The sequence below is a fragment of the Cricetulus griseus genome, chromosome 3 (genome assembly GCF_003668045.3).
Source record: "Cricetulus griseus strain 17A/GY chromosome 3, alternate assembly CriGri-PICRH-1.0, whole genome shotgun sequence".
Taxonomy (NCBI): Eukaryota; Metazoa; Chordata; class Mammalia; order Rodentia; family Cricetidae; genus Cricetulus; species Cricetulus griseus.
The window spans coordinates 121724687-121748877 of record NC_048596.1 but is presented as its reverse complement, the minus strand read 5'-3'; the positions used below and the strand labels follow the sequence as shown (position 1 = coordinate 121748877).

At 38.8% G+C, this 24191-nt stretch overlaps 1 protein-coding gene across 9 annotated transcripts in view; it reads left to right on the top strand.

The window, feature by feature from the left end:
* Positions 1 to 24191, top strand: part of Akap13 (A-kinase anchoring protein 13) — a 285104-nt gene that overhangs the window by 145501 nt on the left and 115412 nt on the right. For all 9 annotated transcript variants that reach the window (XM_027408158.2, XM_027408162.2, XM_027408164.2 and 6 more), the window contains one exon: positions 2705 to 2832. In XM_027408158.2, the coding sequence (XP_027263959.1) occupies positions 2705 to 2832 (128 nt within the window). The remainder of the gene's footprint in view (positions 1 to 2704; positions 2833 to 24191) is intronic.

Here is a 24191-nt window from a genome sequence, read left to right as displayed (position 1 = left end):
GTGCTGCTGTCACTGGGCAGACCTTGTGTCTGCTTATCTTGGTGAAGCAGCTGCACTAAGCAGATTGCTCAACACAAGCAGCCTGTTCCATCAGTGGGTAACCATGTCCAGGGAGAGCAGAGAGAAACTACCATTGCTGAGTAGAATGAACTTGCTGAATAGAGCTTCTTACGATGTTTGAGACTGAAGCTGAAACCGGATTTGGAATGGCTGTCAATCTTCTCTTCTGAAGTCTCTGAAGGTCAGTTGGATGCAGATATTTATACACCACCTGCTACCAGCTGTACCATGCCTCTCTGATGCTTTTTTGATTGTTTTGTTTTGTTTTTGTTTTTGTTTTAACTGTTGGCAATGCTTTTAAATGTAATGCATGGTAGAATTGTGGGTGTGGGGTTTGGAGAGAAATGAACAAACAAAAATAAATTCTTTGGGATGACAGGATTTAAATACAATGCCTAGGCCCGGATGAAGGGCTTTTGCCTGTTTTAAAGTCCAACTTCCAGCTGTGGTTAAGTGATTTTAAGAAGCTAAGGTGGGACTTTTAGGGACTTCAGGTTTTTAAATTTAGTGCTGTTTTAGGTTGACGTCTGTCTCAACATTGAAATGAGGTCTCTAATTCTTAAGACAAGGCACCATGACAGGTCTATTTTGGGGGCCTTGGCAGGTTGACATTTCAGAAGCTTGGGAGTGGCTGTAAGTTGATGCCTGGCTGTTTTCCTTTCTTTTGGTGCTCTGTCCTTGGCCACCCTGGGTGGAATTATTTCTCCTTCTTGTTCTGTGGTCACAATTTGACCCTAGCAACTGTGAACTATGAAGCTTGTGTCTGTATCACTGGATCAGAAAAGGTAAGAAAAAAGAAAAACTGGCAGAATCTTAGACATGATTTTAAGTATATACAACTATAGTAAAGATACTAAGAAATGGTGCGAAATTTTGAAGAAGAAAGTTTTGAAAATTGGGGGTTGGTTGTATTTTGTATAGGTGGGTTACTTGTTTTGTTACCAAAAGGACTCATAACAGGGCTGGTGCTCAACTACAAAAAAAGTAACCAGTGAAGAAATTGAGTACTTTCTTTGAAATAGCCAGGGTCGAGGAAAGTCCCTGGTTACATTGTGCTAGAAAAAAGCACCTGAGTGTGATCTCATAGCCAGGGGTATTTTTGTGAAGGTTGCATTCCATTCATGGATTCTTTTATGGGTCAGGTTTAGCTGTTGATTTGGGAGGAGCCTGATAAAAGAGGGAATGTGACCTTTGCCTCACAGAAAGCATTGATTGATCACTGTACTCAGAAGGTGCTTGACCAAACCAAGCTAATCTTGCAGAGTCTCAGTAATCAATGTTTACGGTTGTAGCTGGTCCATATTTTCTGTTGATTGCATATAGGAAAGTTGAGGTTAATGCTAAAAATCACATTCCAGGATACAATAAAAACCATATCTTCCTTCACATACACAGTTACTCTCTGTCTCTTAGAAATGTTTTTCCTTGGGATTTTTGTAAAGGGATTACTTCAGTTTTGTTTTTTTTTTTTTCTTTTTAAATAAAACTTGATTTACTAAAGCTAACAGATTTTAATTCTCTGGACAAGCAAACTTGGATACCTATTTTAAATTGCTAGTAATATTGTATAATTACAAAAGAAAAGACAGGACAAGGAATTATAAATGTTCTCTTGTTAGGAATGTGACTTTCCCAATCGAAGGTCTCTAGAGAATCACAGATGTTGTTAGTGTGAATGAATCTTAATGTGATTTATTATTCAATGAGAGAAACTTCAGTCTTTCAGATGGGGATTGTTTTTATTGCCAGAGTAGTACCACTGCTACTTTAACAAGCAAATGGAAATGAGGCAGACTTTCCATTTATATTATATATAATATATTATATGTAATATATATTAAGGTAATTTCGACTATTCAATCAATATTTTCCCTTTAAAGAAGTGTCAGAAGTCTAAATTTGTCTTGAACATCATTATTATCACTTCCTGCTTTTGCATGACCATGTGGTGGCCGGGTAAGAGAAACTATTATTGTTGAGTCTGTTAAGAGCATGGTCAGTATGGGGACAGATTATTTAATACTAAAACAACAACAGAAAAATTTTAAAAACTTTGTTTTGTTTTGTTTTTCCAGACAGAAATGAATATTAGATTCTTTACTCAATTTTGCTTTTGGAAAAACTATAGTTCAAAAATAACTTGCTGAAATTGTCTAGTCTTATTGATTAAATTAATGGTGTAGAACAGGGTTTGTAATATATGTTTTAAGTGATTCTGGTCTTGAAAGCCATTTTCAGTAGCTTTCCATTTTCTCTATACAAATAAATTTTGCTATAATGGTGTCCAAAATGTACTGCCTTATTTAATATATTAATCTGCACCCTTGTAGTTTATTAATTTACTGTCACATGCATTTTTGTAGCTTTTCAAAGTCATTAATGAAACGGACACTCAGTAGACAATGAGTTGAATGTCCTTTAACTCTAAGCTCATTTAGAGGCTGGGAACCAGTCACAGACCATGTGATAAGTATAGGAGCTCAGTGTGGGGTCATAAATGGCACCAGCTCCTGCCATTGCATGGAAAAACAAACAAAACAGATGAAACCTGAATTTGTTGTGTAAATACTAAAGCACATAGGAACCTCCTTTTTTTTTTTTTTAATCGAATGTACTCTCTCTGAATAACCCATATTCTCTTCAGAAATGCCAGACACTAAAGCTGAAGATGAAGTGGATTCTCTGAGTAAGACCAGAGCTCCTTCTGAGGAGGAGGCTCTAGGAAATGGAACTACCACACCCAAAATGAAACAAGGCCCTGAGACCCAGGCGGTAAGTGGCATCTGCAGACCTGTATGGACAGTATTTCAGCTTGGCCTGCTTGTGTGATCTACGGCCATAGTTTTTGTGATAGGATGGGATAGATCAATGGTTTTTACCCTTTCTTTCTTGTCCTGCTTTTGAAACAAAGGGTATGTTTTTGTTAAACTTGTGTTGGTGTCATCAAAGCTTTGGAATCGTCTTCCCTACATGAATCCTTTGGAGATTACAATAAAAACATTTTTCCTGTGAGCACAAGACTTTGAAACTGGTCGGCAAATTTTCAGTGACACAACAAGAATTTACCCCAAGGGGCATCCATGCACATTATTGAACACGACTTGTTCTTTATGTCTTCATTGTGAAGGTCATCATAAAGTGTATAAAATATGGAGAATATCATTAGCAAAGGAAAAAGCTGAGTAAATATTTCCTTAGCAGTTTCGTGAGGATTTATACATTAGCAAAACCACAATTCAAATGAAATATGGTTGGTAGCTCTTTATATTTATAAAATTGTATAACCACCACTACCTATATTTTAATTTTTGAGATTTATTCATGTGTATGTTTGTTTTGCTCTCTTGTCTGTCTGTGTACCATGTGTGTGCAATAGTCAGAGAGCCCGGAAGACAGGACATCAGAAGAGCATTCAATGCTTTTAACCACTGAGACTTCTATCCAGCCTGACTTGTTTATGTCCTTGTGATGACATCATCTCAAAAACCCAGTGCCCATTAGCAATCTGCCCTGTCTTTCTTCATTCCACTAACCTGCTGGCAGTCAGCAATCTGATTTCTCTTTCTAGACATTTGACTTTTCTTGAACTTCATATAAGTGGAATTATAGAGCATGTGCTCATGCTGGCTGGCTTTACTGACTTAGCATAGTATTTTGTTGCATCATTAATTATTGCCAGATAGCACTTCATTGTAAAGAAATACCATTGTAAATAAGGTCTGTATTTTGGAATGCTTTATGTTTGGAGCTGTTAGAAATCATAGGGCTTCTGTGGATACACACGGACACATTACATAGACATGTTTTTGTGTACCTAGTATTGGAATGTTTGGGCCATATAGTCATTACAAATTTAATATTGAGAGTTTTAAAAATTATTATTTTAATTACGGGGAGAGAGGGGTATGAGCACAAGTGCCCATACTGCCAGAGGCCAGAAGAGTGTGTAGGATCCCTTGGAGCTAGAGTGATCTGGGTGGTGTGAATGGGAATTGGTTCCTCTGCAAGAGCAGCATATGCTCCTAACCACTGAGCCATATTTTCAGCTCCTTCAGTGGGTTTTTAAAACATTTTCTTCTGGTTTAAAGTTAATAATGTTCATATCAAGAAAACTGGCTAAGAGGACCTTCTGTTCTATGCTTTGAATTTTGTGCTGGTTATGTACTCACATACACTGCCTTTAGAAAATCAGTGTTCCTTGGCAGACATGACAGTATATTACTTTTGCCTTTCAAAGGCCAGAATGGCATTTTTCATTAAAATTAACAAAGTAAATAAATAGAACTGTACCGTCCCAAACTACCTGATGTTAGGAGATAATAATGAAGCCTCATTTTATTGGAGCACAGTTGTAAGAAGGTGCTGGCTGTCTCAACACACCCCTTGTTGCAGATAATATTTATGACTAGTGCCAGGGTGTTTACTTGTATAGCAAGCTTTATTCAGATAAATGTTGTTTTTGCCCTGAGAGAAATAAACGAGAACATAAAATTTGTGGGTGCATTTGTCTTTGTTGCAGAAACTCCTCAAAAAGGGAAGAAACAAACTCAGGTCCTTGAATTCAGATGCCTCTAGTTTTGTTTTGTTCTTCCCCAGTTCTTTTCTTCTTGTTTCCTCCTGTTGTTTTAGGAGTTTTAGAAAGAAAGAATACTTCTGATTGCTCAGCATACCTCATTTTCATGAAAAGGAGTTGAACCTAGAAGAATCATGTGACTGGCATCAGAAGCAGATGGAATCTGGGGCAATTCTCCTAATTTAGGATGTAGGGAATCTCTTACCTTTACTTATACTTTGTGTCCACTTCTACCTGGTACAGAAAACATACCAATGCAGTTTCCAGTTCTTGAAAATGTTTCAGGTGTAAAAGAAGTTTTGTATTAGCGGCATTATTAAAATGATTGAAGTCTGACCACCACTCACCTATCCCTTTGTGTTGTGCCCATACTTGTTTGTTCTCTCTGCTGTGAACTGAGAAGAAAACCCACCCACACAGACTTCAACATTTCTTGTGTCTTTCTTTCTTTTCCAATTTAATTCTTCTCTTTTTATCCATTAACTATAGTTTCACTGTGTCAGTGGAGAACAGAGATCTGTAGAAAAGTTTTAGTCTTTGTGGAACGACTTGTCACCTTTGCTGTCACAGTGGGAAAACAATAGGTGAAATGTTTCTGAGCGTCAGTGAACCTTTGTTTTAGGCACTGAATTTTGAATTCCATATGATGTTCATAGCATTGAATATTTTTGTTTTAAATTTTTCCAGTCATTAAAAAATATAAAATCTACTCTTAGATTTCCCCCCCCCCAGGGTCTATACAAATCAGTAGTAGACGATTGGCAAGTAGTGTATAAACTTTTGGCAAAAAGAATACTGTGTACCAGTGAAAGTTGAGCAAGCAAGCAAGCAGGTTTCTTTGTTTTTCCATTCCCATCTCTCTCCTTCATTTTCTTTTTTTAAAATGTTAAGTTGGGCATGGTGCTACACCCATGTAATCCCAGTACTTGGGAAGCTGAGGCAGGAGAATTGCCATGAATTCAAGGCCAGCCAGGGCTGTGTATATCAAAATTTGGTCTTAACAAAGCAATAACAAAAAATTGTTCTCTTGTATGACCTCTAATTACTACACTGTAAATTGGGTAAGAGAGCTCAGTTCTGTCTGAGCTAGATTTTTGGCTTAGCCTCTGTATAATTCAATTTTCTCATCTTTGTTCATCATCTTAGCCTTAACATTCTAGTGTCTGTATTTAGGAAAGGGTTGACTGAGTTTGTGATTGTAGTTGGGGGTGGGGTGACATTTGTTTAATGTTACTTAATGCAAACTTTCTGACACATACCCAGGCTTTGTTTTAACCTTGGGAATAGGCCAGTCATTTCTTCATTGAATTATTGCTTCATTTACTCGTTCTCTACCAAATAGAAAACGGAACAAAAGCATGTCTGATGACCTGTAAGACTAGAATGATAGGGAATTTGTGGAAGTTTACTAATAAGTATAAATACAGAATCCATTTAAAGGGAAACCTATGGTTGATTTCCTGGTTTCTTAGTCCTATGATCTGATGCTTGATGTGCCAACCAAGTTGTCTGTATTTCTTACTCATGAGACTACTTACATGTGCTAGAAATAGAACTTTAGTAAGTGCTTTAAGATTGTGGAGCATACAGGAATTAGGCAATACTAAATTTGTTGTTTTCTTGTAGTCTCAGGAAAAAAATTGTATGTTAAATGCCACAAAGTTCTCAAAATCTCTAGGTTGAAAAATTTTCACAATCCTGGAGGTAAAACTGTTAGTATACTCATAATGTTCATTCACATAAAGCACTTTATGATTGTGATTTGTTAAGTATTGCCAAAGTTTTATTAGTAATTAGAATTCAGTATTAAACATTGCTTCCTTTTATGTACTTGTCTAATTCCAGGGGTCTCTCGATTGTCTTCCATGGCCTTTTTGCCCTTGGGGGTGGGGGATGGTTCAGAAATGTGGGGCATACAAGTACAGCCCCAGTTGAACATTACTATTAAGGAGTAGACAAGGGTTGAGGCTCTGTTTCTACCTACTCAACTTATATATTACAAGCTCGAGATTAGCATCATGCAATAATTTAAGTTGGGAGATGTGAAACTTGGTTTATTTCTGAGACCTTGAAAATTTAAAAGGACCTTAAAGATTATGGAACATCTTCACTTTATAGAAGTGATCTAGGGTAATTAAATGCCTCGTTTGTCCATTACCTAAACTGTCATCTGGGTTGTGCCCCAAGCTTGTGCTGTTAAATGTTCCTATTATACTGCTGTTCTTTTCCTGAAGAGTCACCCTGAGGATATTCACTTAGTTTAGGGTGAGTTTTCTGCTTCTAAATGGAGTTTTATTTCATACTCCAGTTCTAACCCACTGTATTAACTCTACATGCTTTCTGTCAGAGTAGGAGAAATTTCTCTTTCTGTTTTAGGATCAAAGTTGATTCGGTTTTTTAAAATCTTGTGTTGTTACTATGAAATTTCTGTAGCTGTGTCTAAATAACATCAAGATGGTATTTACCCTAATACTTTCCTAGACCTGCATATTTTCCCTTCATAAAGAGTGGTATGAAAAGGAGTTCCACATGCCAAATGAGAAGCAGGAGAGATGGTATTGTGTTTGTATTTGGAGAAACAGAAGCCTAGGGACCATTTATCTTGAGAGTATGATCCCCTGGATTCAGGGAAACATTTCAGTTCAGGTTTCCCTCTCCCTCTGCTGTAATCTAAAATCTCCTTGTGTAACAGTGGTCTTTTTTTTTTTTTTTTTTTTTTTTTTTTTTTTTTTTTTTTTTTTTGGTTTTTCGAGACAGGGTTTCTCTGTGTAGCTTTGGAGCCTATCCTGGCACTCGTTCTGGAGACCAGACTGGCCTCGAACTCACAGAGATCCACCTGCCTCTGCCTCCCGAGTGCTGGGATTAAAGGTGTGCGCTACCAATGCCTGGCATAACAGTGGTCTTTTATCTGTAGCATTCAGAAGAGGCTTGCTTCACTGCAGTATCTGTTCATTGAGGGCTCTCTGAAATAATTCCTTTCCCAAATGCTCATTGCATAAGCTTATTAACCATGTGGAACAGTTAATCCTGAAAGGCAGTGTATCTTGTCAGGATGCCCGTGGGCCTAGCAGCCAGACACTCTAGAGCAAATACATCCAAGGATAGCTATAAAATCCCATATGTTGAAGATTAGGTTACTGGGAAAGTATATTTTCGTTTAACATATTTCCCAAATCAAGAAAGTATTTTCATTCAGAGAACTCCTTTTTTGTAGTTACTCACCTAGACAGAAGCTTAACTGAATTTCTATTCTTAGTTATTTTTACAATATTAACTTTAGTGTTCAAAGCTATGATCACTGTAGTATTGGTCTTGGATTGCCTCCTATTAACATCATCTTGAGTTCTCTGTCCTTTTATCATTTTTAATGAGAACACCGTGTTTTGTCTCTCTTGTTGAAGGGTAAGCTTTTCTTTCCACATGTCCAGGAGTTGAATTAAAAACATGTCTGCTTCTTGTTGCTCAGTTGTAAGAGGAACTTACCATAGTCGATAGACTACTTGGTGGCTTAGCTAGAAGGCTAATATAATAACGCTTTCAGGATGGGATTCCAACATGTCACTCTACTAAGAGTTTTCAATTTTTAAAAAGGACCTTTAAAGAGCATGTCTTCTATCACACACACACACACACACACACACACACACACGCACGCACGCACGCACGCACGCACACACACACATACACACACACACACACACATACACACACACACACACACACACACACACACACACACACACACACACACACACAAATGCACGCACACACGCACGCGCTCACGTTTGTGGTCTTTTTGTCCCCCCAGAAAATACAAATTGGCCTCTTTCTGGGTTGCCAAAAAATTTTCTCTACACACATTTGACATTTAAGAAAACCAATTTCCTCCTCCTTAATTATTCCTTTTGGGTACAGAACAGAGCCAGCATCGGCCACAGAGAACCTTACCCCTGAGTTTTGGGGCAACTTTCTCTAAGTCCTAAGGTGGAAAATTTCCAGGAAAACTTTTCAATCACTGTTTCTACAGATTTTCAGTGTAGTTGCAGAAAAGACAGACCTCCAAAAGATTTCAGACTATAAAACCACAATGGCAAAACTCTTGCTTTTGTGTAGAATTATGCAGTGATAACATGTATAAGGATAGCACTTAGTGATCTGGTTATATATTTTCAAATGACCTTGATTGATTTAATTTCCAAGTCTTCATTTTCTCATGTATACTGGTCTCTGATAATCTCTAGTGTTTGTCCTAGCGCTTAATTTTTTGCTAGCGTATGCTTCTGACAAAATCGGGGTTAAGTTCACAGGTGTTGGGGTATGTCTTGTGTACGGACCCAAAGGACAATCACGATGGATCAGTCTTTGGTTAACAACCAAATATTTAACTGGTCACTTTTTCCTTAAATGTTTTCCAAGTGTTTTTTGCTTTGGGGTCTTCAGTTATATGACAATCCAGTGCTTTGTTTAGGTTTTGAAACAAGGTTTTATATGTATCCATGGCTGGCTTAGAACTTGGCGTACTGGTGGGTCTGACTCGGAACTCAGATATCCAAGTGTTTCCAAAGAGTTGCGTTTAATCCTTACATTGCCATCCCCTTGAGACAAAAGAACAAGATGTAAATATTATCACTCTCTGTCCATGTCACACAATCTCAGTTTCCCTTTGTTCATCTTTTCTTAATTAAATTGACAGCAAAGACTAGTAGTTAATCATAAAGAAAAATAAATGGGGCCCAGTAAACTCAGAGTTTAATCACAATTCTGTTTATCTGAGTGACTTTGCTCATGTATGGAAAGGCTCGGTTTCCTTTCAACACTAAATTCTCCCCTCTAAGGACATTTGCTTTTAAAGACTGATGATTTGTTTTTTTGTGATATGTGCTAGAAATATAGTTTTTGGCATGAACATTATTTTTGTTTGTAAACTTGAAAGAGCCGTCATGAGGCAATCTTAGGAAAACTTCCTGTTAAACTTATTGATGTAACATAACTTGGAACGTTTTTGTTTTGCCGCTTAGATGAGAAAGCTTCTCTGGTAGAAAAATTAAAAAATAATAATATTTATTATGCTGAGAAATATATATCATTCCTCAGAGTACATATACCAATCTACAATTTGGGCAGTTAAAGACTTCTTACATTTGGTATTGTATATTTGAAGAAGATGCCTAATTATTGTGAGAAATAGTTTTTGCTCTTTTACTCTTTTTTGGCTTTTTGAGGGGCCAGCCACCCAGCTCACAAATAAATCACACATGGAGTCTTATTATTTATAAACTCCCGGCCTTATCTTGGTTTATTTTCAGCCAGTTTTTCTTAATCTAAATTAACCTATCTACCTTTTCTCTCTGGGCTTTTATCATTCTTTCTTTTGTATGTCTTTCTTTCCTTCTTAACTCTGCGGCTAGCTGAGTGTCTGGCCTGCTGGCCTCTGATGTTTTCTTGTCCTTGTTCTCTTGTTCCTCCTTCTGTTTATACTCTCTGCCTGCTAGCCCCTATCCTTGTTCCTGCCTCGATATTGGCCATTCAATTCTTTATTAGGATCACCAGGGGTTTTAGACAGGCACAGTAACACAGCTTCACAGAGTTAAACAAATGCAGCATAAACAAAAGTCACAAGCCTTAAAATAATATTCTACCACACCTTGTTGATCATTGAAAAGTTAAATGTTTCTGTGTGGATGGAAATGTTTTAGGGGTATTGATTTCAAATGTTTGGTCTCTGAGACTGCCTATGGGTTAATTCCATTTATTTCTTAGTAAAATGAGCATTCTTTTTTTTTTTTTTTAGTCAACATACTACATTAGATACATCAGCATTTTAGAAAGTTATTGCTTCTGCCTTTAGTGTTCACATAATCTATTCAAAGCAAGCAAGCACATGCTGATAGTCAAAGTGTGTATAACATGTCATATTAGATACCATTAGTGCAATGGGGAATCCCAAACAAATGTGTTCATTTGAAGTGTAATTGTGTTTCTTGAATAATATGCACATAGTGCAAGGGATACTGGAATGCTATTGGAAAGAGCATAGATTCAGGAGTCTCTTGATGTCCTTTGCCTGCCTGCCTGTCTAATGTAGTTGACCCTGCAGAGATCCTAGAATCACCTAAACTGCAGAAATAGGCAAATTTGCAAATAACTGATCTAGTAGGAACCCCAGGTTTAAGAAATTTGAATAGGAAAGTAAGAACAGTAACATTTACCATAGAAGTATGGGGGAAATTATGGGAAGGATACAGCTAGATAGGTACTCTTAATTGCTTTTATGGCTGCTAAGCCTTGCATCTGCTTCATTGTGGCTTTAGAATACTTCTTTTTATCAAATTGCCATCTGATAACAGGTTCTTGGAGACTTGTAACTGGACCGAGTACAAATCACACTGTGGAGTAATCTAGATGCATTTGAAATTCTATCCACATTTTCTTCCCATAGTACACTATCTTTCTTTTTACATATGCTTCTTCTAGTTGCCATCCTTGAAATCTAACAAAAATAGTTATCTACTTTGAAGGCACCATTGGTTCCAAATGAGCAGCCTGCATGAGTCACATAACAATCTGATTTGCTTACTGATGTTTTCTGACAGTGTGAGAAAAGAAACAGCCTCGTGCTTTCTATTTCTGTCACTCAGGATATCTCCTGGTAGACTTGGACAAAACAGAAGCATAGGATCTCTTTTCGAATACCTATTTTCTTGTGCTGCTGGGAAAATAATAACTTTGGAAAAATGTGCTTTTAGTTTATTAGTTATTATTAGTTTCTATGTGTTTGTAAGTATATGTGCATACACATGTTAAGGGTAGAAGTTGATCTCAGATGTCATTCCTCAGACCTCAACCACTATTTTTTTTTTTTTTTTTTTTTGAAGACAGGGACCTTCAGTGGCTTGGAACTTACAAGTAGACAAGGCTGGCTGGCTAGCAAACTGTAGGGATCTGCCTTTCTCCACCTCTCCAGTGCTGATATAAAAGTGTGTGCACAGATGGGTTTTTTTTATTTTGTTTTTGTTCTTAAATAAAATATGAGCTCCCCAACACATAGATGCACCCCACCCTCCCTCCCCCCCTCCAAGCAAACATGGGTTGTAAAGATTTCTCTCTCTCAACTCAGTCTGCTCTGTTTTGACATCATTAATTTGCTTATTAACCATCCTTTCCTATATTGTATTTCCTTTTTCTCCTGAACATCTAAATGCCAATGTCTTTTTAAGAAAAGGGCTTATAGATGAGAGAATTGGGCTTTGGTTTCTCCTGGCTGACGAAACAGGTCACTGGATGACGCCCAGCCTTTGGAGATTGGACCATGGCCTGGGCCATTCTTGAGATGGGGTGTGTATGATGAAAAGCCTCAGAACCCATGCAGTATGCAGTCTTTACTTGAAGGCAGAAATAAATTTATTCTAAAGACCTTATGGGTATTTTCTTCTTACTCTACCCTTGCAAGGACAGAGATTATAGAAAGCCCTAGAGCATCACACTGGCAGTTGGGAAGAGAGAAACCATATATATGCCTGTTCTGAGTCCTTCACTTTAGACACTTAGAATGAAATTACAACAGCAAATCGTCATGTTGGAGTATGTCCCTTCATTTAAGGGATGGTGCTGTTGTGTAGTTACCAAATATATTTGCCTTTTACAAATCACTCCTGTTTTGTGTGCTGATCGTTGTAATAGAGACCAAATTCTGCCAAAAATGGGTAAAGAAAGATTTGGACTGTCACTCAAGAAGGTTTGCTAGGAGAAATGAATGAGGCACTGACACATGGGCCAGGTGGACCTGAATTGTCTTTTGTTTAAGTCTTACTCTCCTGTGCCCCTTCTACTTCATGAATACACTGTCAGACATTAAACAGAATTCTGTAGAAATATTTCAATCGGGATTTTCCCTGTTGACAACACTGCTTTTCTTGAAATAGGGAGTCAATGTTTTCATTACAATTTTAGAACATGATGTGTGTGATGTATTTTGTTTTATTTTTGCCATGGAGCAGTTCCTGTCCATAATGCCTATGTGCACAACACAATAGGCTGTGTTCCTTCTTAGGAGTCATTAGATTTCCTTAATAGAATGATGGAAATTGGTATTGGAGCTCTGGCCATCCTCTCATTAGTGCTGAAACCTGGTGCTGTGTCTGCTTCACATCAAGCCCAGTGAATTGATTTTATTCTCTGAGAATGTGCTTTTTTCTTCTTGGAGTCAAGGGATGAAATGTTTACTCGGCTCTTTTACAATTGCTGCTGCAACTGAACCCGTTAAAAGGAATACCCTGTAGTGGGAGAATGCATGTATGTTCTAATTAAGGCTGTGACCTATAGATTTTTTGTCTCTGACCCACCCTTACGCCTCTCCCACAACCCTTTAGGCTCCTGTGAAGTCCCCAGAGATGCTTGCAATTGTTGAGTTGTGGTGAGACACACTTTTAATCCCAGTAGCCAAGGTGCCAAGGCAGGTGCGGGCATATCTGTGACTTTGAGGCCAACCTCTCCTACTTAATGAAACCTAGGCCAGCTAGGGCTACAAAGACCATGTCCAAAAAAGGAAGGAAGGGAGGGAGGGAAGGAAGGAAGGAACCAAACAAAAGTGTTAAGAATACGATTGGTGGCTGTCAGTCAGTGTCAGAGTTACCTTTGCTTGCTTAGTTTAGATACTGGTATTTTTAGCTGGCTTTAGAGCAGGTGATTGGAGTGGATGAAGTAGGTAAACTCATCAATGCCTTAACATACACAACTGTTTACTGCTTATGGGAACCTATATTGCCATATGCCTGTCTCTTGGCATGACACTGAGAAGGAGCCAAAGATTAAATATTGTTTAATGAATAAGACTGTCATTCCTCTGTGTGTGTGTGTGTGTGTGTGTGTGTGTGTGTGTGTGTGTGTGTGTGTGTACACATTAAGATAGGGTCTTACATAGCCTAGCTGGGGCTGAACTGACACTTGGTCTGTGTTAGTATTCAGGCATCTGTACTGGTCTGTCCTTGGGGTTCTGACAGGATAAGCCCTCAGTCAGCTACAGCCACTAAGAGCACCATCTGTGGACATTCACTATGTTCCCATTTAAAAGGGCCCTACCCATCTCCCATCCTTCTCTCTTTCTCTACCCCTCTCTGTCTGTTCCTCTGACTGCCCCCCCCTTTCTTCCTCCCCTTCCTCTCTCCTGCTGCTGCTGTCCCTCTCCCCTTTCTATGGTCCCTTTCCCTAATTAAAAAAGAAAAATAAATAAATAAACCCTGCTTGAACCCTGTCTCATGGCGTCTTTCTCTGACTCGATATTTTTCTTAAATTACAACAGTCTGTAGCTAAGAATGATATTGGGCTTTGGATGCTCCTGCCTGTCCTGGAATTAGAGCTGCATTAGCAAGCTCAGCTGAGCTAGTCTTGCTTTTAGCCTTGAACTCTTCCCTACTGGTTATTTGATACAACTCTCTGCAGAAACTGACTGATGTAAAAAGCTACCTTGATTTTTCTTTTTAAGTTCTTCTAGATTTGTTAGTAGGAGCCTAGGGGACTAGAAAGGAAAGCAGCAAAAAACAGAAAGGGAAAAGAGAGAAATTAGTGTGAGGATGGGAAAGAGAAAGCTAACTGAATTTACATTACTGTGCAGTATCTGAGGCTGACCAAATCCCACAGGTGTCGTTACTGTGCAGCATCTAAGGCTGACAAATCCCACAGGTGTAAGATGGGAACTGCCAAAGAATGATGTGGATTGTTTAACCTGGGGGCTCAGCAGGCCCTCTGTCAGTCTTTCTTACAGTTTCATACAGTTTGTCACCTCAGTGAACAGAAACGATGTTCACCTCTGTACCTGGCTTTTACATGGATGTTGGGGATTCTCTCATGCTTGCACAGCAGCCCTTTATCAGCTAAGCCATCTCCCTCTTCTTTTTTTTTCTCCCAATTTCATGGCATTTATTGACACAGAAGACAACAAATGCTTTGAGGATGGTTGTTTTATTTCCTTTTCCTGAAAGGATTTGGACAATGTAAAATTGAAAGTTTTGATTTGACCCCAATCCCAGGAATTGATGATCCCTGAGCTTTCCTACCCCAGCATTGCCCTCTTGGTGTTGTATTATAAATCTCCTATGCTCTCTGTGAATGGCCATTCCTCAAAAAAGGCTATAAATGTTTCCCAATTTTGATTGTCTTAATTCCTCATCAATAGTCAAATACTGTGAATCAGAGCAGTCCTTACTTTCCTCCTCTCCCTCATTTTCTTGATATTAGCATTATCAAGACCATCATTGACTGCTACATGTGTTAATACTACTAGCAGTACAGGGACTTGTATGAAAGAGTCATTTATGGCAGTTTACCTTTTGATTATTTGCTGGTCTCAAGACTGAACTAACTGAGAAGATGGTGACGGGCTGCCATATGGGTGCTGGGAAATGAATGCTGGATTCTCTGGAAGAGCAGTCAGTGCTCTTAGCTGCTAAATCATCTCTTCAACCCCTTTAAGTCTTTATATATGCATATTTTTTAGGAAGCTTCTATAGTAGTAAGTTTCCATATTACTTTTAAAAACTTCTTTTTGTGTTAGTTGTTCCTTCCCATATTCCTCATCTACCCTACCCTCCTTAAACCCTTCAAATACCATTATTCCCTTTTAATCCAATATATCCCTATATTCTGTCTCCCTTCCCTCACAGAGCACATTTACAATAGTTGGTGTATGGTTTCCTGTCTTAAAAGGGGATACAGAACATCCTAGCAAGGCAAAGATCTAGTTGTTAATGGTTTTCTGTATTGCTTCTTTGAACTCTACATATAAAAATATATTTACTGCATCTCTCTCTCCTTTAAAATCTTAATTGGTAATTTCATAGAAAAACAAAACTTTAATTAATACCTTGGCAGGGGTAGATACTAAAAGAGATTGGGTGCTGGTGAGATGGCTCATTGGTTTAGAGCACTTGTTACTCTTGCAGAATGCCTGGGTTGGGTTCCTAGCACCCATACGATTGCTCACAACCATCTGTAACTCCAGTTCCAGGGAATTTGACACTCTCTTCTGACCTCCTTGTGCAACCAGGCTTGTACATGCTGCACATTTACACATGCAGACAAAACACTCATACATATAAGATAAATACATCTAAAAATTTAAAAAACAGGAAAAGAATGGAATTCTCCTTGTTGGTAACCTATTACATTTCAATATTTATATTGGACCAAGAAAGCTGGCTACTGTTCTGCCTATGTAGTTTTTGAATAATTTCCTTTGTAATAAAACACAGTAGTTCAAAGATGTTTAAGATTTATCTTAAAAGCTGGAGGCACAAACCCATTAAGCATTAAAACCCAGGATTAAGCATTAAAACTGAAAGGACATGTTGCTCGTATGAAACATAAAAACAATAAACCAGGCCGGGCTTTGGTGGCGCATGCCTTTAATCACAGCACTCAGGAGGCAGAGGCAGGCGGATTTCTGTGTGTTCGAGGCCAGCCTGGTCTCCAGAGCGAGTGCCAGGATAGGCTCCAAAGCTACACAGAGAAACCCTGTCTTGAAAAACAAAACAAAAAACCAATAAACCAATTAAATAATCCTGTGTTCTTTTGAATATAAGTAGTGTTTTATTATGATATCCTCATAGGGGAAGCAGAAGAAAGATGTTACTTATGGTCTTATAGATGGCAAGTTGGAAGGACAGAATAGAAACCTTATATATAACCTGATCCGTACTATATTAGTTCAGAAGAGGAGAGACTCACTTGGTAGCACAGCTGGCCTGAAACTTGGGGTAAACCTCCTTCTTCAACTTCCCAAGTGGCATAGGTTATCTGCATAAATGGCTCCATTTTTCACTGGGGGTAAAGGGGGTACTCAGAACAGGCAGAGAGTTTATTCTGCTTGCTGATTGTTTTTTTTAAGATAATTTATCAGTAAGGACTAAGTACTAATGCCATTTATTTATAGTACACAAGTAGATTCCCCTTTTCTTAGTGCCTCTTTCCCTGTCTGAAATCCATGAAATGTTTGGGTGTTTTTGTTGTTGTTGTTTGTTTTAATAAAAGGCTTCTGGGTTTGGCGAGATGGCCAGTGAACAAAGGTACTTATCCAAGCCTGGCAGTCTGAGTTTGATTCCCATAACTCACAGGAAGGGGGGAGGGATCAACTCCACAAAGTTGAACATATACACCCACACATGCACACGTATACATATGTAAACAGCAATAGAAGTTTTAAAAAAGCTTTGAACCTAGACTATCTACCTATACAGTTTGATCTATTCCTAAGAATAGGACTCCCACCTGAAAGATCCTCTCCAAGGCCAACCCAACAGAGGCATCATACAGTCTCTCTCCTCTCTCTCTCTCCTCTCTCTCTCTCTCTCTCTCTCTCTCTCTCTCTCTCTCTTCTCACACACACACACACACACACACACACAGAGAGAGAGAGAGAGAGAGAGAGAGAGAGAGAGAGTTTCACTTCCTATGGCTACAGTTTGACCTGAGAGAGAGAGAGAGAGAGTTTCACTTCCTATGGCTACAGTTTGACCTGAAATTTTTAAATGGCAAATTCAAGAAATCAACACCTTGTAAGTTTTAAATTTGTGTACCATTCAGAGGAGTTTGATAAATTGCCATTCCATCTTGCTTCTTCCCACCCAAAATGTGAATTATCCTTTGTCTTATATATCCATACTATAGGCTACCCACCCATGATTCACATAGTAGCCACCTATGTTATCTGATTAACTACATGGTATTCCAATGCCTGTGTTTACTTGTAATGACCCCAGAGTAAACAGACTAGCTCGTAACTTTGGTGACACTACAAGACAGATAGGAAAATTCAGTTTTTGTAGTACTTGGGACTGAATGCCTGTGGTTTCAGCCATTCAGTGGAGATATTGAAGCATATCCCTGTTACAATAAATCTTTCCTCCATAAGCCGCCGAGCCCCACCACCAAGTGTGCGCTCCACGCCAGCCACCCGAGTGAGTTAGGGCCCCAATTAATGCACAGAGAGACTTGTATTAGGTACAATGCTGCTTGGCCAATGACTAGGATTCTCATCTGCTAGTTCAGTCTTATCATAAATCTATATATTTTATAAGACTTATCTTATCGGACGCCTTATTGGCATCCCTCCTTGCCAGTGGATTGCATTGCGCTGCTGGAGGAAGAGCGGAGGGGAAAGGGGGACACTTCCTATTTCCTTTGCTTAAATATGAGTCTCCTTGCTATGTCACTTCCTGCCTGGATCACCACTTGTCTACTACATTTCCCAGAATCCTCTTTGACTCCTAGTCCTGTTTAACTTGCTGTCTCATTGGCCAAACAGTATTTTATTCAATAATCAATAAGAAGATAAACATACAAAGAAGTACATTCCCCATCATACCCCTCATAGTTAAAAGGATTTATCTATGCAGGAACCATTTGTTGAATGCTACGAAATTCAAGTAAATGGAGTAAGTCGTGTTATCATTTCATGAGACTTATGAAATGGACTCATGCAACTTTGATGATAGGTGCTTTCCATCATGATAATGGAAGCTTTAATTGTTAACTTGACAAAACATAGTATCACTTGGCAAGTCAGCATGTCTCATGAGGAATGATCTATCTTGGGCTGGCCTGTGGACCCATCTGTGGTGGGTGGTCTTAATAATTAAGTTAATTGATGTAGGGAAGACCCAGTTTACTGTGGGCAGCAGCATTCCCTATGCATGGGGTTCTGAACTGTGAGTAGAGAAATGAAAGTGAGCACAAGAATGTAAACAAGCAGACATGTATGTAATTTGTTTTTCTGTTATTGACTATGGATACAATATGGCTATCTGATGTTTCTTGACTTCTCTATAATAGTAGACTGTAGCCTGGAATTGTAAGCTACAATAAACCCCCTTTTCTCCTGAGTTGCTTTTTGTCAGGATATTTTATCACAGCAACAGAAACAAAACTAGGACATGTGCTGTACAAATTTAACTGAGGAAGGACAAGCCATGTTTTTTCTGGCTTAGGTGTTTGATGGATGCATTATGGATGATATATACTTTAGAGGAAACTTAAATGTGTCACTTTTATATACATGGGGAAAATATGGCTGCATTACAGGCATGTGAGTGGCATCCAGATACAAAATCTAGTATAAGATCAGGTTGGCCTGTATGACTGCAGTTTAGAAGACTTGGACATAGAGGTGAGGGAAAAGGCGAGAAAGATTACAGTGATAGGGTTCTCTCCCAAACTCAACCCCTTTAGAGCCAAATGTCCTTTATCCCAGTGGGTCACACTGATATTTTAGTCTTCTGGGTAGGGGTTGTTGCAGGGTCATTGTAAGTTCAGTCCAAATTAGGCACTTGGAGATTGGCCAGGAAAAAAAAACTATAAATATCTATCATTTCTTCTTTCCCTTTGCCTTGGATGAAAAAGCTTTTTTCTTAAAGTTTAACTCTTTTACCAGTGCTTTTAGTTTTGTCCTAACTCCATGAAAAATTACATCTTAATAAACATGCCCTGGAACTTCTGCTCACCACTTGTCTTTTCCAGTTATCAGGGTTGACTTTTTTTTCATTTTCATTTTATTTTATTTTGAGACAGGATCTAACTATATAGCCCTAGCTGTTCTGGAATTCATAGTCATGGTTGTCTGGAACTCACAGAGATCCATCCACTTGCACCTGCTATTCAAGTGCTGGGATTAAAGTTGTGCACTAATATACCCTGAAAAAACACCCCCGGTTGCTCCCTTGAACCATGGTTTAAAACCTGTCCAGTGAGAGAGAATGATCTGATTTCAGCAAAGATGTTTATTAGTCAGGGTTCTCTAAAGGAACAGAGCAGGTAGAATGGGCACAAACACACACACACACACATGGAATTTATCAGAGTGATGTACAAGCTGTGGTCCAAGTAGTCCAGCAATGGATATCTCTTGATGGAAAAGCCAAGGATCTAGTAGTTGTTCAGTCCACAAGACTGGATATCTCAGAAGTTCCCGTCTGATTCTGGAGTCCTAGAGAAGTCTGCAGGCTACATTGGAATTCTAAAGAATAGGTTCTAATACCAGTGAAGAAATGCCTCAGTAGTAAGAAACTTGCCAGTGAGAGTGAGCACAAATGGGCAAAACCAAAAGCTTCCTTCTTCCATATCCTTTTGTGTGGGCTACCACCAGAAGGTATGACCCAGATTTGGGGTTGATCTTCTGACTTCAATGATCTGGATTTAGAGTGGGTCTTCCACCTCAAATTATCCAGCCAAGCCAGGTGTGGTGGCACATGCTTTTAATCCCAGCACTTTGGAGGCAAAGGCAGTCCAATCTCTGTGAATTCAAGGCCAGCCTGGTCTACAGTGTGAATTCCAGGACAACCAAAGAGAAGGCCTCCCCCCCAAAAAAAAATAGCCAACCAAGAAATACCTTTGCTTAGTTTTAATTAATTTAAGATGTGATCAGGTAGACAGCCAGGATTCAGCCATTAATAGATGTTTTGTTCTTTCAATTCTAATTTGTTGGAATTTATCATTAGTTGATTTTAGTACATATGTCTCCTTGTAGGCTGGCTTAAAATCCTCTTTTTGATAAGATAAAAATATAACAATACAAATTAAAAATGTAGCAACTAGTATAATATGCCACAACAGAGTACAAATACTTGGCATATATTAATGCATGTGTTTCTCATAACAACATCGTTCATTATCTGCCTTTATTATCCTTATCCCCAATTTATAGATGAGAAACCATAAGTTACTCAAGGTAGTCTGCTTCAGCATTCACCTTGTCCCATACTAGCCTGATAGACTCACCAAGCTACAAGGTCATCCCTGTGCTTCTTCTGTTGTGTTGTGAGCGTTTGAATGCATCATCACCCACATTTATTTATTTATTTATTTATTTATTTATTTATTTATTTGATTGAGCCCTACACACACACACACACACACACACACACACACACACACACACACACACACACACACACACACACACAGGATCTAATTTTTTATGCAGCTTAGGCTGTCCTTAAACTTGTGGTCCTTCTATCTCTACTCACAGGTGCTGGAAGTTAGGTATGTACTGCCATACCTACCTGGCTTTCCCTTCTTTCATTATGTGTTTGTATAGCAACTTCCTAAGTACATTCTTATTATTTCTTCTGAGATAAAGAGTTTTATTATACCTCTTAAAAATTTCCCAGAACATTGTGTTTTGGTTGAATATAATTATGAAAGTAGTTATATCCCTTCCCCCATCCCTTTCTTCTCTCCAGCCTCTCCTATGTCCCCTGCCCACAAATTCATGGCCTCTTTTATTGTTGTTGTTGTTATATATGCATAACTCTGTTAGTACAACCTACTGAGTCAGCTTAATGATCCTTGTATGTGTATGATTTCAGGGCTAACCAGCGTGTATTTGATAACTATTTACGCGCTCTCTCTCTTAGTAGTAGTTAATTGCCTGTAGCTCTTCATCTAAGGTTAGAGTCCCATGAAATTTCTTCCATCCACTTTAGCATGTCAGTCAGTGCTTTCATTGTCACAGTATTGTTTAGATGTTGTTGATGTTTTATGGATTCTGCCTTCCTGTCATAAACACTCTCTCAGTAGACTTTCTGGTTACACAGTGTTCCCTGAGTCTTGGGCATGCAGTTGTCTTCTACATGTTTCTATTGGAGTTGGGCACCCCACAGCCAGTTGTTGTCTGTATTTTGACAAATGGTAGCTTTCTGTAATGGTCTCCATCTGTTGCAAAAAGAGCTTTCTTTGACATCCAGTGAAAGCTACACTTATCGGAGGGTACAAGACTAAGTATTTAGGATGCAGTTGGGACATTAAGACAGTGACAATAGCAGGTTCTCTTCTAAGATCTATGACCTCAGTAGCCCTGAGTAAGTTGGCTAGGTTTATAGTAACCGTAATTCTTTCTTTCCTTTTTGTTGAGCTGGCCTTAAGTCCAGTTAGACAGCTGTTGGCCAAGATATAAGGGTCTTGCTGGTCATTGTTGTGGGTCATAAGCGTCACAGCTGGGCAAGACTATTGATCGATTTCCTCCTTGGCACCTTTGATAGTATCTCCCAGCATTATGAATGCTAGTCCATGGGGAGTAGGCTTTTAGGTCATTTCCAGTGGAGAATCAGTTTTTTTTTTTTTTGGGGGGGGGGATGCATGAATGCTATCGTCAACCTGACAGTAAAGTCATACAGTGGGTTTTTGTGTCATTTTTCCCATGGAGGGCTTTTCTTTTTGCTTTGTGTTTTGGATCTTGATAAAAAGATCAGGCTGTACTTCTGCACTTCGGAAAGGATGACTGTATTGTGCTGTGTTTGTCTGGAGTGAGGAGAGTCTTCCATGGGAAGCTGAATCATTTCTTGGCTTCTCTTATGGAATGACTGTACCAGAGTTACTCCTTTTTGCTGTGAGGAGAAAAATCAGAAGGACAAGTCATTTCCTAAAGAAATATATTTTGATTTTATGGGGGATTCAATTTTTCTTAAACTTAGGATCATTGGGGTAGGTGGGGAGGGGTGTCTGTCCTGGTCTTATCTTCTTAAATTTAAATTTTTTATTTCTTTATGCTAGCATTGACCCGTGTGTGTGTGTGTGTGTGTGTGTGTGTGTGTGTGTGTGTGTGTAGACCCACAAGCTTCTGCACAATTTCTTTTATCTAACCAGGATTCCATAGGGATTACAGATACTTGCACTCCCATGGCTAGCTTTTACATGGATTCTAGGGATTCAAACTCAGTCTGTCCATCTTGTATGGCAAGTGCTTTTACCCACCCAGCCATCTTTCAAGCCTCAGTCTGACATTTGTTTTTTTCTTTCTCTCTCATTGTCTGTTAACTGAATTTGTTCATCTATTGAGGGAGCCTTAGGATTATGATATAGCAGTGAAACAAGACATGATCTGGCTCTATCTGGCCTTTGTATCTTACAGTACTCTGGGCACTATAGAGAAAAAATTAAGAAATGGCAATTGCTTTTAAAGTGCTTCTATTTCACTTAGAGGCAGATCAGGCAGGCAGTACCCACAATTATAAGGGAAACCACTGTAGAGCCAGGGCATCATTCTAGGGGCCATAGTACCTCAAATAAGAGGTGTAGGAATGACTAACTGTAGACAGAGAGCTGAGTTAGTAAAATGGGGTTTGAGAGGTAGATTTTGGTACATGTATACAGAAAAGGGAGGGAATCATAAAAAATTAAAATGAGTTGGGGAATTAAAGTAGGGTGAACCAATCCTAATTTGGAACTTGGAGACAACAGCCTTTCATACACTTTCCTTGAAGAATAGTGGGAAATGAGGGACAATGAGGAATGTGGAGTGGTATGAGATTTGGACAAGGATGATTAGTCTGACTAAAGCTGAAAATTTTTTTCTTCTTTCTGAATTAAAGCACAAATCAAATCACTTCTGTTGAAAAGTCTTCACTGGCACTATATGCTTCCACAGTGTAGGCTCTTAGTATTCCCTTATCAGTCAAATGTGTGTAGCAAGGTGTCCTAGTCAGTGTTCTGTTGCTGTAAAGAGACACCATAACCACAGCAACTCTTCTAAAGGAAAACATTTAATTGGGGCTGGCTTACAATTCAGAGGTTTAGTCCATTATTTTCATGGCAGGAAGCATGGTGGCATGCAGGAGACATGGTGCTGGAGAGTAGCTGAGAGTTCTATATCCAGATCCACAAGCAACAGGCAGAGGGAGACACTGGGCCTGGCTTGAGCATTTGAAATCCCAAAACCCACCTGTAGTGACACACTTCCTCCAATAAGTCCACACTTCCTGCAACAAGGCCACACCTCCTCATAGTGCCACCCCCACCATGATGTATTGTAATCCACTGAGTTGTGAGCCAAAACAAGCTTTTCCTCCCTTACATTGTTTCTATCAGGTGATACAAAAGTAACTAGCGTGGCCTGTGAAAAATTTACACTGCCGAATCCACCTTGCTCATGTTCTTGCCTTTTCACAGCATTTGGCCCCATTTACTATTCTTGCTGTAAAATACTTTTTTCTTTTAATTTGCTCAATTTCTTATCTGTACTTTGATTTCCAAATATGTATACCCAGTTCTTAACCCATTCTCCTGAGTTCTAGACATAAACATTAATTCCACTGCTTATCACAGCTCCTCTTGGATATCTCTATGATCTAAAACTGATGCTAGCATCTTCCCCTGCTGTCAAGTCTCCTGCTTCATGCCACCTTTTAATTCATTACCCAGGCAGAAATGTAGTCAAAGATGACACTTGATTTTCTTCATTCTCTGTCCTTCAGTGTCCAGAATCATAATATTGTTACAGATTTTTAAACCTTAATTTCTTCTCTTGCTCTCTACCCACCTGAATGTAAAACACTGTTTTCTTTCATCTAACTGCTATAACAATGGTGTAATTATCGTTCATATCTCTAGTTTGTCAGTGTGTATATAGAAACCCAGAAAACTGGTGTGGAATGCTTTTGAAAGGACCACTTAAAATGTAGAGAAAGCATGCCCTTCTTGCTATTAATAGCTTAGAGGGGAAAGGGAGCATATTATTTGTGCTTACTGTGTTGAAATAAAAGTCTTTAGTTACCTGAAGCCAGATTTCTTTATC